Source organism: Papilio machaon, chromosome 23 (assembly GCF_912999745.1).
Source record: "Papilio machaon chromosome 23, ilPapMach1.1, whole genome shotgun sequence".
In the NCBI taxonomy this organism is placed as follows: Eukaryota; Metazoa; Arthropoda; class Insecta; order Lepidoptera; family Papilionidae; genus Papilio; species Papilio machaon.
The window spans coordinates 662,542-680,472 of record NC_060008.1 but is presented as its reverse complement, the minus strand read 5'-3'; the positions used below and the strand labels follow the sequence as shown (position 1 = coordinate 680,472).

The following is a 17,931-nucleotide window of genomic DNA, read 5'->3' as shown; positions in this document are numbered from 1 at the left end:
ACTTGTTTTTTTGCTAAAGTCAAAGGACTTAAGCAACATCTTTTTCTAATCGGTTGAAACTTTGAGAGCCTCTCCTGTAAAATTGTAAATTTGCACATTGGCCCTTATTCATAGGAACCTTCAAATGGCTGATTACATTTCATTATGTACTTATGTGTACTTACAGACATAATGGACGCTCAAGACCAAATGGAGCTCAAGTACAGTGCAGGAGGTGAAGTTGGTGGTCTAGAATTGTGTATAGTCTGTGGAGATAGAGCTTCCGGGAGACATTACGGTGCTATAAGCTGTGAAGGTTAGTTCTTATATTAGTGTAAAGAAAGAAAAAGGTATAGGTAAATGGATAGGCATTTTGTTTTTAGCTACTTGTTTATTTTTAACAATATTTGGTGTTTTTAGCAATGATCTTTGTACTCATTAAATTGTTTAAACTTTCGTGAGACATCATAATTAATTAATTAAGAAACGGCTTAACTTACGTTTGATCGTCCGGTGGTTTGATCGACCGCGAAGTCTTCGCATTAAACACTCGCCCTGAAGATGGACCCCCGATGGGTCCGAAACTAGTCGGTGCCGTCACCGGACGATCAAACGTGAGTTAAGCCGTTTCTTAATTAATTAATCTTTGTACTCATGCAGTTGTGCAAAAGATCCCTAGGATCTTTTTTTGCCATACTCATAGTTGTTAAGTGATCCTAATTTGATATAGCATTAGAAATATAAATTAACTGAATGCTTAACTAACTATGGAATAACAGAGTTTTTCAGTATAGGTATGTCTATAATATTTCAGGTTGTAAAGGCTTCTTCAAGCGCTCAATTCGTAAGAAACTAGGCTACCAGTGTCGAGGCAGCATGAACTGTGAGGTTACAAAGCACCACCGCAACCGCTGCCAGTACTGTCGCTTACAGAAGTGTTTAGCTTGTGGCATGCGGAGTGACTGTGAGTACCAAAGTGTTACACTATTTTATCTTTTAGAAATACAGTCATTAGTCAAATTATCTTTGAAAAAAATTATAACAAAGTTTAACTCGAACTTGTTTAAGTTATGGTATTTGAATTCAACAGTAACTTACTGAAATGGGCATATCTCAGTCCTGCACATTCCTTACTATATATTGCACTTGAAGCTGTCGTGTTTCTACACAAAAAGACATCTGGGCTCTAGCAAAATCACAGACCAAGCTCTATGAACTGGATTTTGGCGAAATCAAAAAGGACCACCATTATAATAGAAGAATTAATGTCTTGTTTCTCAACTTTCTTTTATAATAGTAGTGGAAAAACTAATTAATTTCGTAGGTTAGTTAACATCACAGGAGACGAAAGAGCTGGCACTCACACAAAGAATTAGTCTAACAATTCAAAGGGGGAACGCTGCCAGTATCTTCGGAACCTTGCCTAAAGGGACACCTTTTAATGACATATTTTAATTTTTATGTATTATATTTAAATTAAATCCATGTTTATTTCCTTTTAAAAAAAATTAATTTCGTAAATGTAGTGTAATACTTGTAGATATAAATATATTTTTATGGGCAGTAATTCTTGCACTATATTGACAGCGGTCCAACATGAGAGGAAGCCGATAGTTGATAAGGCGAAAGGTGAGGCACGTGAAGCGCTGCACGAACGACCCGGAGCTGTGTACTCCAAGCTGCTGGGTCTTGCTGGTCAGGCGCAGACTGGACAGGTACTTTAATATCATACAAATTTATAAATACAATGCATCTGCAATTATTTAGTTTGTTACAAATGTCAGTCACTTGACTTTTTTAGGGCTAACAAGTTATCACTTACTAATTTCCTTGGTAAAGATTTTCCAGTACTTTTACATAAGTCAAAAAAATAATTACCCTCCAACTAAATCCTACTAAAATATACATAATTGCTTTTTTTGTTCAATAAATAGTTAACATATAGTAATTTAGTACATCCTAGTAATAATTTGTTATAGTTAAATTGTTTAAACTTTCGTGAGACGTAATAATTAATTAATTAAGAACGGCTTAACTGCTGGCTTAAAATGATCGTAAGTGCGATACGCGACGCGACCGCGATGTCCTCAAAATAAACCTTCGCCCTGAAGATGGACCCCTGATGGGTCCAAAACTAGTCGGTGCCATCACCGGACAATCACACCTGAGTTAAGCCGTTCTTAATTAATTAAATTTGTTATAGTATCAAGAAATTATGTATAACAATGCCTTGGAAAAGGCATCAATGTACAAATAAATAAATAAATTAAAAAATAAGTAATTTAAAGAGTTCTTCCCAATTAGGGTTTGTGACAGGTCAGCCGTTAAAAATTAAACTAAAACTTTAAGGTTTATAAAACCTTGTACATCGACCCCAACATCAGTGTGATAAGGCTACGGAGATGATGAAATGCAATTAAAAGAATTGATTCTTCTTTATGTTTAGTACTATAGTAATACAATATTCCAGATAAATCCAAAAGAAGAGCCGAGTGAGTTTGGATCTGTGTCACCAGCACCGGCACTTAACTTTGCTTTAGCCGCAGCGGTGGCTTTCAACAAGAGTGCTCCTGTACCCTACCTGCCTGCCGGTGATGATGCTCGTAGGCACCTCATGCTGCAGACACAGCTCGCCAAGAACCTCTTTAAGATGGGACAGTTTGGTGATTACAACTTTGCTTACCCGCAGCGGAATCAAATCCTGTACTTTAACTTGTGATCCACTGATTTTTTTGATGTGAAACATCTATAGGATCACTTGTAAACCGAATTGTTGGCGTGGCGACGCTTGCCGTGGCGACGGGTCGCCACGTTATACTAAGATATACATATAAATATATATTTTATTTTAATAATATTTAATATTATTTATTATTAGGTATTAATGAATTTATTATAAATTTATTATTATTATCATTATTATTATTTATTTAAATAATAAATAAATAAATAAAAATGTATTTATTTCAAGTAAATCTTTACATTTAAGTTGCCGGGGCTTCCCAAAAAGTAGTCAAGAGACACTTGTGTAGGGAATGCCTCGCTCTTCCAGTGTACATAACAGTTTCGATTTACATGTTAACATAAAGAGAAAATAATTTTTAATTTTAACATTTCTTTGTGAGATTTATGCGTGTGTTTGAGTGTGTCTGTGTGTGTGTGTTTGTGTGTGTTTGTGTGTGTGTATGTGTGTGTGTGTGTGTGTGTGTGTTATTTAATTATAATATTTTATATTTTATGCATATTACTTGTACACACACGATGTTTCACATCTGCCAGGCGTCCCATGACGGCTCACGTTTTTTTTTAATTATTTCATTGTATTTCAGGTGCAATAAATGAATATTTGCAGTCAGCGTATGGTTCAACACCTGAGACTCCACTCTCAGCGCTACATGCCACTGATAACCAACAACCTGAAGGTAAATCTTAGGAATGTTTCGATTTAATGCCGGAATTAACAGAATACAAATGTCAAATTTTATTTATGGTTGTCATTGCGATTTTTAGGTTATTTTTTTAATAATCATGTAACAAAGTGAATGGTTATAAAATAAAGTTAGTAGTACTTAATCGTTTATGAAAATAAATGGTTTTTGGAAAAATATCGAGCGTCCGCTCAGTGGTTTAGCTTTTGACTTGCAATTGACAGGTCCTGGGTTCGAATCCCGCCATGTACCAATGTGTTTTTCGATTTACATATGTACATTTATCTGATGTTCTTAAGGTGAAGGAAAACATCGTGATGCTGCACATATCTGAGAAGAAATTCAATGATATGTGTGAAGTCAACTCGCATTTGGCTGTGGTTGACTATGTACTAGTCACCACTAACTTAGGGTAGACTCAGAGACCCTCAGTGGTGATGTATATTGAGCTGCTGATGATGTGATGAAGGGTTATAAAATAAAATTAATAGTACTAAATCGTTTATAGAGATTTTATTTTGTTAGAGAACTATTTTTTTTTAATTAAAAAGGAAAAATTAATTAATTGTCTATGGTTGATATTCTATGGATTTGAGTTGGAATCTAATGAAGATAGATTTTATTAACAATTTAAATTCAGGCGCTGGTGTGGATGTGGGTATCCTGAGCACTGCGGAGTCCCAGCGGCTGTCACTATCACTGCCGGCGGGTGCTCCGCCCCCGTTACGTCTGCATGCAGCTTGTGAGGCAGGTGCTCGTCTGCTGCATGCACTAGCTCGTTGGACCCTGGCTGTACCTGCTGCTGCAGCATTACCGTGAGTAAAAGGAATTGTTGAAATTAACATATCTGTATAAATCATACCTCAAGTAGAAGTCCTTCTGTTAAAAGATTTATATCCCGGAGGCCATTTTTTTTTTTGAAGAATTAGATGATCCTTCCGTTAAGACTTATATATCGGAGGCCATTTTTTTTTTTTTGAAGAATTAGATGATCCTTCCGTTAAAAGACTTATATACCGGAGGCCATTTTTTTTTTTTGAAGAATTAGATGATCCTTCCGTTAAAAGACTTATATATCGGAGGCCATTTTTTTTTTTGAAGAATTAGATGATCCTTCCGTTAAAAGACTTATATATCGGAGGCCATTTTTTTTTGAAGAATTAGATGATCCTTCCGTTAAAAGACTTATATACCGGAGGCCATTTTTTTTTTTTTGAAGAATTAGATGATCCTTCCGTTAAAAGACTTATATATCGGAGGCCATTTTTTTTTTTGAAGAATTAGATGATCCTTCCGTTAAAAGACTTATATATCGGAGGCCATTTTTTTTTTTGAAGAATTAGATGATCCTTCCGTTAAAAGACTTATATATCGGAGGCCATTTTTTTTTTTTTGAAGAATTAGATGATCCTTCCGTTAAAAGACTTATATATAGGAGGTCATTTTTTTTTTGAAGAATTAGATGATCCTTCCGTTAAAAGAGTTATATATCGGAGGCCATTTTTTTTTGAAGAATTAGATGATCCTTCCGTTAAAAGACTTATATACCGGAGGCCATTTTTTTTTTTTTTTGAAGAATTAGATGATCCTTCCGTTAAAAGACTTATATATCGGAGGCCATTTTTTTTTTTGAAGAATTAGATGATCCTTCCGTTAAAAGACTTATATATCGGAGGCCATTTTTTTTTGAAGAATTAGATGATCCTTCCGTTAAAAGACTTATATACCGGAGGCCATTTTTTTTTTTTGAAGAATTAGATGATCCTTCCGTTAAAAGACATATATATCGGAGGCCATTTTTTTTTGAAGAATTAGATGATCCTTCCGTTAAAAGACTTATATATCGGAGGCCATTTTTTTTTTTGAAGAATTAGATGATCCTTCCGTTAAAAGACTTATATACCGGAGGCCATTTTTTTTTTTGAAGAATTAGATGATCCTTCCGTTAAAAGACTTATATATCGGAGGCCATTTTTTTTTGAAGAATTAGATGATCCTTCCGTTAAAAGACTTATATACCGGAGGCCATTTTTTTTTTTTTGAAGAATTAGATGATCCTTCCGTTAAAAGACTTATATATCGGAGGCCATTTTTTTTTTTGAAGAATTAGATGATCCTTCCGTTAAAAGACTTATATATCGGAGGCCATTTTTTTTTGAAGAATTAGATGATCCTTCCGTTAAAAGACTTATATACCGGAGGCCATTTTTTTTTCTTTGAAGAATTAGATGATCCTTCCGTTAAAAGACTTATATATCGGAGGCCATTTTTTTTTTTGAAGAATTAGATGATCCTTCCGTTAAAAGACTTATATACCGGAGGCCATTTTTTTTTTTGAAGAATTAGATGATCCTTCCGTTAAAAGACTTATATATCGGAGGCCATTTTTTTTTTTTGAAGAATTAGATGATCCTTCCGTTAAAAGACTTATATATAGGAGGCCATTTTTTTTTTGAAGAATTAGATGATCCTTCCGTTAAAAGACTTATATATCGGAGGCCATTTTTTTTTGAAGAATTAGATGATCCTTCCGTTAAAAGACTTATATACCGGAGGCCATTTTTTTTTTTTTTTGAAGAATTAGATGATCCTTCCGTTAAAAGACTTATATATCGGAGGCCATTTTTTTTTTTGAAGAATTAGATGATCCTTCCGTTAAAAGACTTATATATCGGAGGCCATTTTTTTTTGAAGAATTAGATGATCCTTCCGTTAAAAGACTTATATACCGGAGGCCATTTTTTTTTTTTGAAGAATTAGATGATCCTTCCGTTAAAAGACATATATATCGGAGGCCATTTTTTTTTGAAGAATTAGATGATCCTACCGTTAAAAGACTTATATACCGGAGGCCATTTTTTTTTTTTTGAAGAATTAGATGATCCTTCCGTTAAAAGACTTATATATCGGAGGCCATTTTTTTTTGAAGAATTAGATGATCCTTCCGTTAAAAGACTTATATATCGGAGGCCATTTTTTTTTTTTAAGAATTAGATGATCCTTCCGTTAAAAGACTTATGTACTGGAGGCCACTTTTTTTTTTTTTTTTTTGAAGAATTAGATGAAAAGGGTATAATGCTCATATAAACAAAATAGTAATGAGATTGAATGTGGATGGATATAAAGGTAGAGGAAGACCAAAGAAAGTATGGATGGATTGTGTGAAAGAGGATATGCGTAAGAAGGGGGTAAATCCAGATATGACGGCTGATAGAGATGTATGGAGGAGTACATACTGTGCCGACCCTCCATAGGAAAAGGGTATGTAGATTTGACGAAGGAATGAAACTTCATAATTTTATTACAATGTATGGAAAAGTTGCTGTAAATTCCCGTCTACGGGGAAATTAAAAAAATTAATTAATATCCTATGAATTCTTCCAGAATATGTTCTAAATCAAATTTTATCAAGATACATGCAGACATTCTAGAGATACTTTCTAACATCCATCCATCCATCCATTTATAAGTTAGGATGTATAATATTAGTAAAATGAATATAGATTCGAGATCCAAGCGACGTTACTACGCAAATGTTGGCCGGAGTTATTCGTGCTGGGTCTATCTCGGTGCAGCAGCTCTCTGCAGCTTCCCTCTCTCCTGCCTCATCTCGCAGCACATCTGCAACGTGAACTGCGCGCACGACGAGATAACCAACATCTGCATCATGTGAGAGATGCACGCGCTGAGGTAACACATATACTTACTATATGTAATACTAGCTTTTACCCGCGACTCCGTCCGCGCGGAAAAAAAATAGAAAACGGGGTAAAAATTATCCTATGTCCTTTTCCTGGTCCTAAGCTACCTGCCCACCAATTCTCAGTCAAATCGATTCAGCCGTTCTTGAGTTATAAATAGTGTAACTAACACGACTTTCTTTTATATATATAGATGGATTAAAATATAAGATATGGAGAAATCATAAAAATTCGAGCATATTGAGAACTATCATAAATATGTTCGTAATTTGAGCACTTGAAAACGTAAATTGCGATGATATTCAGGGGAACAAAAAAAGCTTTTTTAAATCTAAAAAACCTGAAATAAAGGATTCTTTTATTTATAATCACTGAATAATATTGAATATATGTACTTACTTTAACTGGGGATATTGTCTGATTGAAAATGCAATGGTTCTGGACACTTATTTAATTGTAATAACTTCACAATTTATAATAAAAATGGAGCACCACAAAACACGTCTAATTTACTAAATGACTGGGAACAAAGAGAACGGGACAAACAAACAATCACTAAAACATGTTATCCTCTCATATGTTCTAACTTTGTGATTGTTAATGTTTTATTCCAGTTAACTATAGCTGATTACTCCGAGGAGCGTATCTCTGAGGTGAGCGCGCTACTGTCGCGTCTTCACCAGCATCTTGCAGCACTGGACCTGCTGCGGCTGACGGAGAGAGAGCATGCTCATCTCCGCGCACTCTGTCTCTTCTCACCAGGTGAATCTAGTCTTACTTATATTATAAATGCGATTGTATGGATGTATAGATGAATAGTTAACGGATAAAAGGATTTGCTGAAAGTTTTTTTTTAAATCCCGTGCAGACAGAGTCGCGAGCGACAGCTAGTAATAAATATTAGCCTATTAGTGATATTTTAGTTTTAGAAATGTTCACAAAAATAATACATATTTCACAAAATGTCCATACAATTAAAATATGTTGACACAATATTCAAAGTTGATTGAATCGTTCTCAATGAATTTGATAAATACCACGTAATTAAAAACTACCCTCATTCATTAGTACAAAATTCACATTCGAGACACAAGAGAGCGGTGGCTCAGGGGTTAAGCACTTGACTTGCAATCTGCAGGTCCTGGGTTCGAATCCCGTCATATACCAATTTTTTTTTCGATTTACATATGTACAATTATTCGACATTCTTACTGTGAAGGAAAACTGTTACGTATTTGGAGTAATTAAACAATTGCTTGCTTAGAGCAGACTGTTTATTCAAAATGTTGTCACATTGATGGCGGGCGTAGCCGCCCGTTCGGAAACATGCGCTGTGCAAACGCATACACAACATAACTGAGAAGAAATTCAATGATATGTGTGAAGTCAACCCGCACTTGGCCAGTGTTGACTATGTCCTAGTCACTACTTACTTATTGTAGGCTCCGAGACCCTCAGTGGTGATGTATAGTGAGCTGAAGATGATAAAATCCACATTAAAAAATATCCATTAAAATATGAATCGCTTTTATTCACAGATGGTGTACCAGAGTTCCTCACACGCAAACTGCAGGATTACCAGAGCAAGGTGCTCCGCTCTCTCCGCACCAACACGGAGGAGGAGCGAGTGGCAACACTGCTGCTGCAGCTGCCACCACTCCGCAGCTTCACACCAACCTTTATTGAGGATGTTTTCTTTGTTGGATTCGTTGGTGATGTATCCATCGATGAAGTTATACCTTATCTGTTGAATGCTGAACGTTGAAGTTATACCATATCTGATGAAGTTATACCTTATCTGTTGAATGCTGAACGTTGAAGTTATACCATATCTGATGAAGTTATACCTTATCTGTTGAATGCTGAACGTTGAAGTTATACCATATCAGATGAAGTTATACCTTATCTGTTGAATGCTGAACGTTGAAGTTATACCATATCTGATGAAGTTATACCTTATCTGTTGAATACTGAACGTTGAAGCTTAATGTAATGGCTTGTTAGAAAATATTTTAATTATGTCAATATTTTATAATTATATAAACTAACTTTCAATAAAAAACATCTGAGTGACTGAGGCTAATATGAAATAGCGCCATCTTTTGTCTGCTATTTAAAACAAACAATTTTTTTTATTTAATCTAAAGAAGCTGTAATTTTATTTACACGTAATTTGTAATATTTTCTTAATTAAGATTATACTCGAAAACATCGAGAAATAATATTTAGTAAAAATTAAAAAAAAAAGTTATGTTGAGTGAGAAATGAACTCGTTTTCATTTTTTTTTTAAATTTAATTTCTCACGTCCACTGTGTATTTTGTGTCAATGTAATATACACTATGACACTAGTGATAACATCTCACTCGTTACAATGTAACATATACATAGAAAACAAACTTACATGTCAGTCGGGTAATAAACTAAAAAATACGGCTACACAATAATAGCCTAGTACCAAATAGTTTCAAACCCATTCAGAGCCATCTTTTTCAGTATTGTACTATAATTAAAGATGGACCTGTTCTGAAACTATTTGCTCCGGAGACTGTATTAAATATTGTAGCTGTTTTCAATTATTTTAATATAAAAAAAATAAGATATTATAGAAAATTAGGTTGAAATATTTTGTCTTAGTTTAATTTTAAAAAAAAATTGTCTTCCAGTGTTAAATATATTTAAATAAAAAAATTTACTTAAACCATCCAATGTATTATGTAAATACAAAATTGCCTTGTTTACAAATATTAAATAATTCTAGAAAATATGCTCAAAACGTTTAATATTTTCTATTTAGTTTAGTTTAATTTTAAGTTTAAAGAATTTAAATAATAATATCGTTAACTTAAAAAAAAATAGAATTTAAGGTTTACGCAAATGTAAGAAAGCAAATTTTTTTTTTCAATATTGCTACAACTTTAATTTTCCAGAAACATTGCCATGTTTTTCCGAATACTGATTTTTTTTAACTTTTCAATTTAAATTACTATTTTTGTCTGTGAAGATAATAATAAAAATCTATTTTTATTACATAGACGTTAATGCGTAAGGGGGAACTATTTAAAAAAATATAGTTAAAATTATTAAATAAGGAACTGTCAAATGTAATTTACGTAGTAAAATAAATATGTATTTTTTGACGATTGTACTTAAGTGCCTTAAAAATATTAAATAAATATATTGAATAATGTGTTTTATTTTATTTCAAAAATCTGAAAATCATCTTTTTTTGTTTATTGTCGTTACTGGTTTAAGCGGGAAATTCCATCCAAATATTCATTCTTTTTTTTCAAAGTCAATTAGCGTATGTTTTTTGATATTTCAGTACTGATAGTAAGGGAGGTGTAGAGGAAGAAAGGCACGAGCGAGTAATTTGGAATAATTTAGAAAATAATTGAAAAAAAAGCAAAAAGAAACGATTAGCACTCACTTGGAACAATATATATTTTTCACTGATACAATTTTGTACAAAAAGAAAAGAAAAATATAAAAATGTAGGCAGATATGCAAAAAAATAAAAAATTGGTTTTTCATTACGCAGCACAAATCTTGTATACCAAATTTTTTTTTCGATGTTACATACAGATGTTACACCGATTTCATTAATATTATATATACAGATAAATTAAATTATAAAACAGGTTAAGCACATTCGGTTTATCTAAACTTGTTGTTTAAACCGCTTTCGCGGCATATCAGTCCTGACGGATAACTCAATGACTAATGTTGCCCATTGTAGGATTTTGTCTAAATTATGGAAAAATCAAACAAATTATTTTGATATAAAATTAAAGAACCTCTTTACCCTTGTTTATCAAAATTATTCTTGTTCTCGCTAAGGTCGGCGACCATCAAGGCTATCTGCATTCTCGAAACCGCGGCTCTGAATAACGAACGGATGCTTTTTCGAACCACTGGCGTAGGAATTTTAGCCAGGACATCCTTCTTCGTCCAACACTTCGCCTTCCCTGAATCTTCCCCTGGACGATGAGCTGCAGCAGTTCATATTTTCTGTTTCGCATTACATGGCCTAAATATTCCAGCTTCCTTTTCTTTATTGTATATAGCATCTTTAGTTTTTTCTTCATGCGCTGTAGTACGGTTAATTTTTTAACTTTTTCGATCGTTTTTTCGTTAGTTTAAACATCCATTCCATGATCCGCCACCCATGGACCCCGGTAGAAGCCTACAGCTCAGCCCTACCTAAGCTTCAAAATTTACCTTAAAGACCTTACCTATCAAAATTATTACAATTACATATTAAGCAATTTTTACTTATGTGCATGGGAACACCAAAGATTTTTTTTCTGCTGTCATTTTGTATAAAAACCTTTGCATTTCGCGGTGATTCTGATATTTTGTTAAGAATTTAGTTTATTTTTTGTTAACATGACGAGTAAAGTGGCGGTAGTAACTGGTGGAAACAAAGGTATAGGCTTTGCTATTGTACGCGGCCTTTGCAAGCGTTTCGAAGGTGATGTGTATTTAACATCACGAGACGAGGAACGCGGTAAAAAAGCGGTATCGGAACTCAATAAAGAAGGTTTAAGTCCGCTTTATCATAAATTAGATATAACTGTCAAGGAAAGTGTTGAAGTTTTCAGAGATTATATCAAACAGAAATACGGAGGAATTGATGTCTTGGTAAATAATGCTGCTATTGCTTTTAAAGTCAACGCTAAAGAGTCGGTAGCTGTAAAAGCAGCGGAAACTTTGAGAGTTAATTATTTCTCAGTACTTACAACATGCGAAGTATTATTTCCTATACTTCGAAACGGTGCTAGAGTGGTGAATGTTTCGAGTTCCGCCGGACATTTGAGTCACATCAAGAGCGAGAGTTTGAGAAACCGTTTGAAAGACCCAAAGCTTACTATTCCCGAGCTTTCTGAGCTGATGAATCAGTACATTGATGATGCTAAACAAGGAATTCATTCTGATAAGTGGGCTAACTCCTCATATGTCGTGTCTAAAGTTGGATTAACAGCTTTGACAAAAATACAACAACGTCAACTTAATGACAGAGGTAAGATTTTTTTTGTATCATAATGTGGCAACCAAGTAATCCCACTTTAGTCCGCCTAAATAGCGAGCAACCGCTGCCCTTAGACATCAGTAATTGCAGATGAGTTACCAAAAATTATGGTAAAAATATTAAAGTTTTGACAGTGATAATTCTGGTAACAGTAATATTTGTTGAGTGCACATTAATAGGTAAAATACAACATCAACACACAAGATAGACTTAAAGGGGAAGCAATTCTGCATTTCATTTGATTATTGTGCATGACTAATTTTAACCCACAATGCCTAATTATGCCTGATGGGTATGCGTGGTAGATTTGGCAGATGAGGGTATGGGTAGGTATGGAAAATATCCTCTTTGTGTGTCATCTTCACCATTGATTAAAGGTGGGTATAGGACACTGTTACTTTGGCAAATTCAGGTATCTGCTTACTCATCATCATCAACCTGGCCTTTTTTCTATGTAGGGTCGGCACAGTATGTACTCCTCCATACATCTCTATTAGCCGTCATATCTGAATTCACCCCTTCTTACGCATATACTCTTTAACACAAAGAAATACTGTTTATCTGCTTATTAGCTTATAAAAAAAAAAAAGTTTAATTTATGTGAGTTATAAATAAGCTGTACACTTAAAAATACTCAGCCTCTAACTCGCAGCCCGAGTTCACTTTTTTTATGAAGTATTGTACTGGTATGATGTGACTTAATTTATTCTTTGTATAGTAGATGCGTTTTATAAAAGTTGAGCTTAAAGTTGTATTCTATTTTATTAGCCGACTTCAAAAAGAAGGAGGTTATCAATTCTGTATTTTTTTATGTGTGTTACCACAAAGCTCCGCTGGTGCTCCGATTTTGATAAAAATTATTTTAATTGAAAAGAAGTGCTTGCAGATAGGTCCCATGTTTATTGTTTATATATTTTTATAAGTAATTTTTAACTATTTAGTTTATATCGTATTTAATTTAATATGTTCAACCGAAGTAGGATTATTGACAAGCAGGTGGCTGGCCATAAAAAAATAAGCCAAAACCTTAAGGTTTATAAAATCTTGTGTGCTGCTGACCTAATGTGCGTAGGTTAAGGCCAAGGATATAATGAATAGATGCATTTTATTATGCAAATCTTACTTTACTAATAACGTAGTGACAAGATGCTGTCAATTTTTTTTTTTAAATATCTAATTTTTATTTCCAGATATAAAAGTGAATGCAGTACACCCTGGTTATGTAGACACAGATATGACATCACACAAAGGCAGGCTGAGTATAGATGAGGGTGCGGTGGCACCTCTATTTCTTGCACTGGATGCTCCTGACTCTGTCCGTGGTCAGTATGTCTGGTGTGACAAGAGGATTGTAGACTGGGATGGACCAAAGCTTAAAGATTGATAGAAAACACTGTTAAAAATTTAAATCAGTTTTTATAATGCTTGCATTTTGTTATAAGTTTGATTATGTGTGTTATCATGGGTTTCTAAGACCAAAATCCCCATTAAAATGTCATCTCTTTTTTTGTCAAAGATATTAACAAGGATGACAATATGTTTTTATACAGACTTTTTGGTCTCGGAAGCCAACAGTAAATGTTCTAAGTTTAAAGTTTGTATGTTAATATTTTACAATTTATTTTTTTCGGTAAAAGGAATAAAAATATATTTTGTTTACAATATTAATGTATTTTATTTATTTTGTAATTTTTAATAGTATTTTAAATGGCAAATATTAAAGATTCTCTGGAATATTTATTGTGTAAAATATGTTTCATGATTTTATCCTTAAATAAATCAATCAATTGTTTTACCCCAGTGTTACCAGACTAAATAAAAAGAAACCAGATAAAAAGTGAAGATATTAATAATAAATTAAGTACACGTTTGTAACTTGTTTATTATCGCCTTTGTAAATTGTTATCATTTTAAAGGACAAAAAGTTATCAATTCCAAGGTTAAGTATGCTTGAATAAATAAATGACTGTATTCAGTACTGCAGGCAATTATACAAGAGCAGTCGCCCGACATCGTTAGCACGGAATTGAAAAAGTAGCCTAAAATCCCACACACATCAAATGTCCGTTTTTATGCAAGTTTTGGCTGGTGAAGGTCATCCACGCGCAACGCAGTGCCTTCCCCTTGTATCCCTTAACTCACAGCTACGCCTAAAATTATGTTCTGTGCAGCGATGTCCCGAATCATCGACATATTTGAAAACCTCTACATTCCATTCCAGTAAAACTCCCGTCACAATCGGTCAAACCGATTCAGAGATTTCACGAAACAAACTTGGATTTGGGGCCAGACAAAATTTTTACATAGATTAGTTTTTCGTATAAGTTAAACAAACACATCATGTACGCGAAATCTCTTTTATATCTCATGATGACACTCCAATTTTATGAATTGTACTTTAGACAGGTTATTAAATCCGCTTTTCCGGCATATCATACCTGACAGATAATTATCTGAGATATTCTAATGACTAATGTTGCCCACTATAGGATTTCATCTAAATTATGGAGGAGTCATAATATAAACCATTTTAAATTTAATATTTTTCACCGCATTCCGTAGATGTATATCTCAGTATAACAATCGAAGCACCTACAGAAGATTATTCACAGCAATTGAAAGATTAGTTCACAAAACTATTGAAATAAGACCTCTTTACCCTTTTTTATCAAAATTATTACATTTATATATTAAGCAATTTTTACTTCTGTGCATGGTAACACCAGATCTCTTTTTTTTCCTATCATTTTATATAAAAACCTTTGAATTCCGCGGTCATTGTTATACGTTGTTAAGAATTTAGTTTATTTTTTGTAAACATGGCGAGTAAAGTGGCGGTAGTAACTGGTGGAAACAAAGGTATAGGCTTTGCTATTGTACGCGGCCTTTGCAAGCGTTTCGAAGGTGATGTATATTTAACATCACGAGACGAGGAACGCGGTAAAAAAGCGGTATCGGAACTCAATAAAGAAGGTTTAAGTCCGCTTTATCATCAATTGGATATAAGTGACAAGGAAAGTGTTGAAGTTTTCAGAGATTTTATCAAACAGAAATATGGAGGAATTGATGTCTTGGTAAATAACGCTGCTATTGCTTTTAAAGTCGACGCTAAAGAGTCGCTAGCTGTCCAAGCAGCGGAAACTTTAAGAGTTAATTACTTCTCAGTGCTTACAACATGCGAAGTATTATTTCCTATACTTCGCAACGGTGCTAGAGTTGTGAATATTTCAAGTTTAGCCGGACATTTGAGTCTCATAAAGAGCGAGAGTTTAAGAAACCGTTTGAAGGACCCGAAGCTTACTATTCCCGAGCTTTCTGAGCTGATGAATCAGTACATTGAGGACGTTAAACAAGGAATTCATTCCGATAAATGGGGTAACTCCTCATATGTTGTGTCTAAAGTTGGATTAACAGCTTTGACAAAAATACAACAACGTCAACTTAATGATAAAGGTAAGATGGTAAATGTATTAAAGTTTTGACAGTGTTAGATCCTGCAACTATAATATTTATAAGCAAAGGTGGGCATTAACTCGATAATCCGTTAATCGTTAATTAACGAAGTTAACATTTTGCTTAACGGATAAACTTTTAAGTTAACTTTAAAAAGTTTTAACGCTTTTGTTAACATCCGTTTAACTCAACTTCATTAGAAACTTGGAAACGTGCTGTCATAATGTTTAAATAACGCGCCTCGCCATGCTCGTTAGTTCAGCTATGTTCGGCGACTATCAGTGAGTCGAATGGTGAACGAACGAGTTGATACTTTTAAACTTGGTCTAATACTTGAGATACAAATACCACTAACTGACTTCAGGTTCAATTGCAATCAAAATAATCAAGTGTGAAAAGACCGAATTAATGTGTAAGAGAATGAATAGTGAAATTAATATGTGAACAAGTGTCGCCACAATAAGTATGAAATTGTAAATTCAATTTACAAAAGTGATTGCAATTCGTGCATATTATCAAGAGTCATCAAAAGATCTTCTTTTCACTTGTTTTACCTATTTCTCTCAGCCCAAAAGCAGTATAATTCTTTTGTGGTTAACTTTTAACGAATAACTTTAACTTGCGTTAAATTTTCGAGAACGTAACGCTTTAACGATTTACGAAGTTAACTTTTTAATTAACGAATCAACGATTAACGAAGTTAATTTTTTAATTAACGAAGTTAACTATTCGATTAACTGTGCACACCTGTGATAATTACTTTAGTGATTAAATGCTATATTTCTTTTAAATATCTGATTTTTTTTTATTTCCAGATATAAAAGTGAATGCAGTACACCCTGGTTATGTAGACACAGATATGACATCACACAAAGGCACACTTAGTATAGATGAGGGTGCGGTGGCACCACTGTTCCTTGCACTGGATGCTCCTGACTCTGTCCGTGGTCAGTACGTCTGGTGTGACAAGAGGATTGTAGACTGGGATGGACCCAGTCCTATAGTTGGATAGAAATCACTTCTAAAAAACTTGCATTTTGTTATAAGTTGAATCATGTGTGTTATCGTGGGTTTTCAAGACCAAAATCCCCATTAAAATGCCATCTCTTTTTTGTCAAAGATAACAAGGATGACAATATATTTTATACAGACATTTTGGTCTCAGAAACCAACAGTTAATGTTGTAAGTTTAAAGTTTGTACATTAACGTTTTACAATTTTTTTTTTTTCAGTAAAAGGAATAAAATGTATTTGTTTTACAATATTATTGTATTTTATTTATTTAGTAATTTTTAATAGTATTCTATAGTTAAAAATCGATTTTCGGTTGATGATAATAATCGACTAGTCGAAAATCGATTTTTAAAGATTAAATAATAGATTTTAGTCGATTTTCCGAAAAAATCTTTAAATTACAGGGAAAACATAGAAATACAATAGATATTTCCTAAACACTAATTGTCAAAAAAAAAAAATAGAATAAAAAATAAAATTAAGTAAGTATATTAAAACAAAACAACAAACTTATGGTCTTAATAACAAAATATAAAACAAACAATTTTTTTAAACATTCATTTAAACACTAAAAAAATATATTTATAATCACAAATATAAACTAGCTGTGCTCGTCCGCGTGAAATACTGTTTTCGGGTAGCAGTTAAATTATTAAGGCTAATTATTTTATTTAAAATTATTAAAATTACATCAAAACCATAGGTGGGCACAGTTAATCAAAAAGTTAACTTCGTTAATCGTTAATTCGTTAAATAAAAATTTAACTTCGTTAATCGTTAAAGCGTTTAATTTACGAAAATTTAACGCAAGTTAAAGTTAACAGTTAAAGTTAATGTACGAGTATAGGGCCCAAGCGGGAAATGGTCATATGAATAATCTCCGAATCGTATGGGCCGATTTTGTCGAGACTTTCAATAGAACTTAGGCTATTTTTGTACTGCGCTTACAAAATCTCGGGCGATCGCTAATCCTATCTATAGTTTAGTTATATAATATACTAAAATAAAATTGAGACAATAGGAGCGATGTAATGCCTGTACCATACTAATGACATAGCATGCACTAGTTACACACACTTATATACTACACTGACAATGATGGACAATTGACTTTTTCAGTCAATTTTTTTATCGACAATCCGACGTCACGGAATTAGAGAGCTAACTAAATTTAGACAACACAAATTTTCAATTAAACAGTGAGACATGTGATAATATTCAAAAGAAAACAATCAAAACTTTTATGCAGTATTTACATTTATTTGTTACTATTTGCACCCATATATTCATTTGCTCATGCTCCAACAACTGAACATTTAATTTTC

At 33.3% G+C, this 17,931-nt stretch overlaps 3 protein-coding genes across 6 annotated transcripts; all 3 read left to right on the top strand.

The window, feature by feature from the left end:
• Window positions 1–164: 164 nt before the first annotated feature.
• Window positions 165–8,988, top strand: LOC106711274 (orphan steroid hormone receptor 2). Of its 3 annotated transcripts, XM_045683846.1 has the most exons (10): window positions 165–295; window positions 794–943; window positions 1,567–1,694; window positions 2,450–2,642; window positions 3,309–3,401; window positions 4,048–4,222; window positions 6,911–7,097; window positions 7,723–7,870; window positions 8,647–8,841; window positions 8,896–8,988. In XM_045683846.1, exons 1-10 carry the CDS (start codon window positions 172–174, stop codon window positions 8,925–8,927), a joined length of 1,425 nt encoding a protein of 474 aa, XP_045539802.1. In that variant the 5' UTR covers window positions 165–171; the 3' UTR covers window positions 8,928–8,988. The 3 variants fall into 3 exon arrangements, with proteins under 3 accessions (XP_045539802.1, XP_045539803.1, XP_045539801.1); XM_045683847.1 differs by having other exon boundaries at window positions 1,570–1,694; window positions 8,647–8,979; XM_045683845.1 differs by having other exon boundaries at window positions 8,647–8,979.
• Window positions 8,989–11,422: 2,434 nt separating this feature from the next.
• On the top strand, window positions 11,423–13,546 carry LOC106711293 (carbonyl reductase [NADPH] 1). The gene is made up of 2 exons (XM_014503591.2): window positions 11,423–12,130; window positions 13,330–13,546. The coding sequence occupies exons 1-2, from the start codon at window positions 11,497–11,499 to the stop codon at window positions 13,521–13,523; spliced, it is 828 nt and encodes a 275-aa protein (XP_014359077.2). The 5' UTR covers window positions 11,423–11,496; the 3' UTR covers window positions 13,524–13,546.
• LOC106711292 (carbonyl reductase [NADPH] 3) lies at window positions 11,425–16,730 on the top strand. 2 transcript variants are annotated; one of them, XM_045683659.1, is made up of 3 exons: window positions 11,425–11,496; window positions 14,959–15,592; window positions 16,408–16,730. In XM_045683659.1, the coding sequence occupies exons 2-3, from the start codon at window positions 14,959–14,961 to the stop codon at window positions 16,602–16,604; spliced, it is 831 nt and encodes a 276-aa protein (XP_045539615.1). In that variant the 5' UTR covers window positions 11,425–11,496; the 3' UTR covers window positions 16,605–16,730. The 2 variants fall into 2 exon arrangements, with proteins under 2 accessions (XP_045539615.1, XP_014359075.2); XM_014503589.2 differs by lacking the exon at window positions 11,425–11,496 and having other exon boundaries at window positions 14,934–15,592.
• The last annotated feature ends 1,201 nt before the right edge of the window (window positions 16,731–17,931 follow it).

Excerpts from the sequence above, each read along its gene's own strand:
- LOC106711274 (XM_045683846.1), top strand. The coding sequence starts at position 172 with ATGGACGCTCAAGACCAAATGGAGCTCAAGTACAGTGCAGGAGGTGAA. Across the intron at positions 7,098-7,722 it reads TGAGAGATGCACGCGCTGAG|TTAACTATAGCTGATTACTC; the intron begins GTAACACATATA and ends GTTTTATTCCAG. Across the intron at positions 8,842-8,895 it reads TGATGTATCCATCGATGAAG|TTATACCTTATCTGTTGAAT; the intron begins TTATACCTTATC and ends TATCTGATGAAG.
- LOC106711293 (XM_014503591.2), top strand. The coding sequence starts at position 11,497 with ATGACGAGTAAAGTGGCGGTAGTAACTGGTGGAAACAAAGGTATAGGC. Across the intron at positions 12,131-13,329 it reads ACGTCAACTTAATGACAGAG|ATATAAAAGTGAATGCAGTA; the intron begins GTAAGATTTTTT and ends TTTTATTTCCAG.
- LOC106711292 (XM_045683659.1), top strand. The coding sequence starts at position 14,959 with ATGGCGAGTAAAGTGGCGGTAGTAACTGGTGGAAACAAAGGTATAGGC. Across the intron at positions 15,593-16,407 it reads ACGTCAACTTAATGATAAAG|ATATAAAAGTGAATGCAGTA; the intron begins GTAAGATGGTAA and ends TTTTATTTCCAG.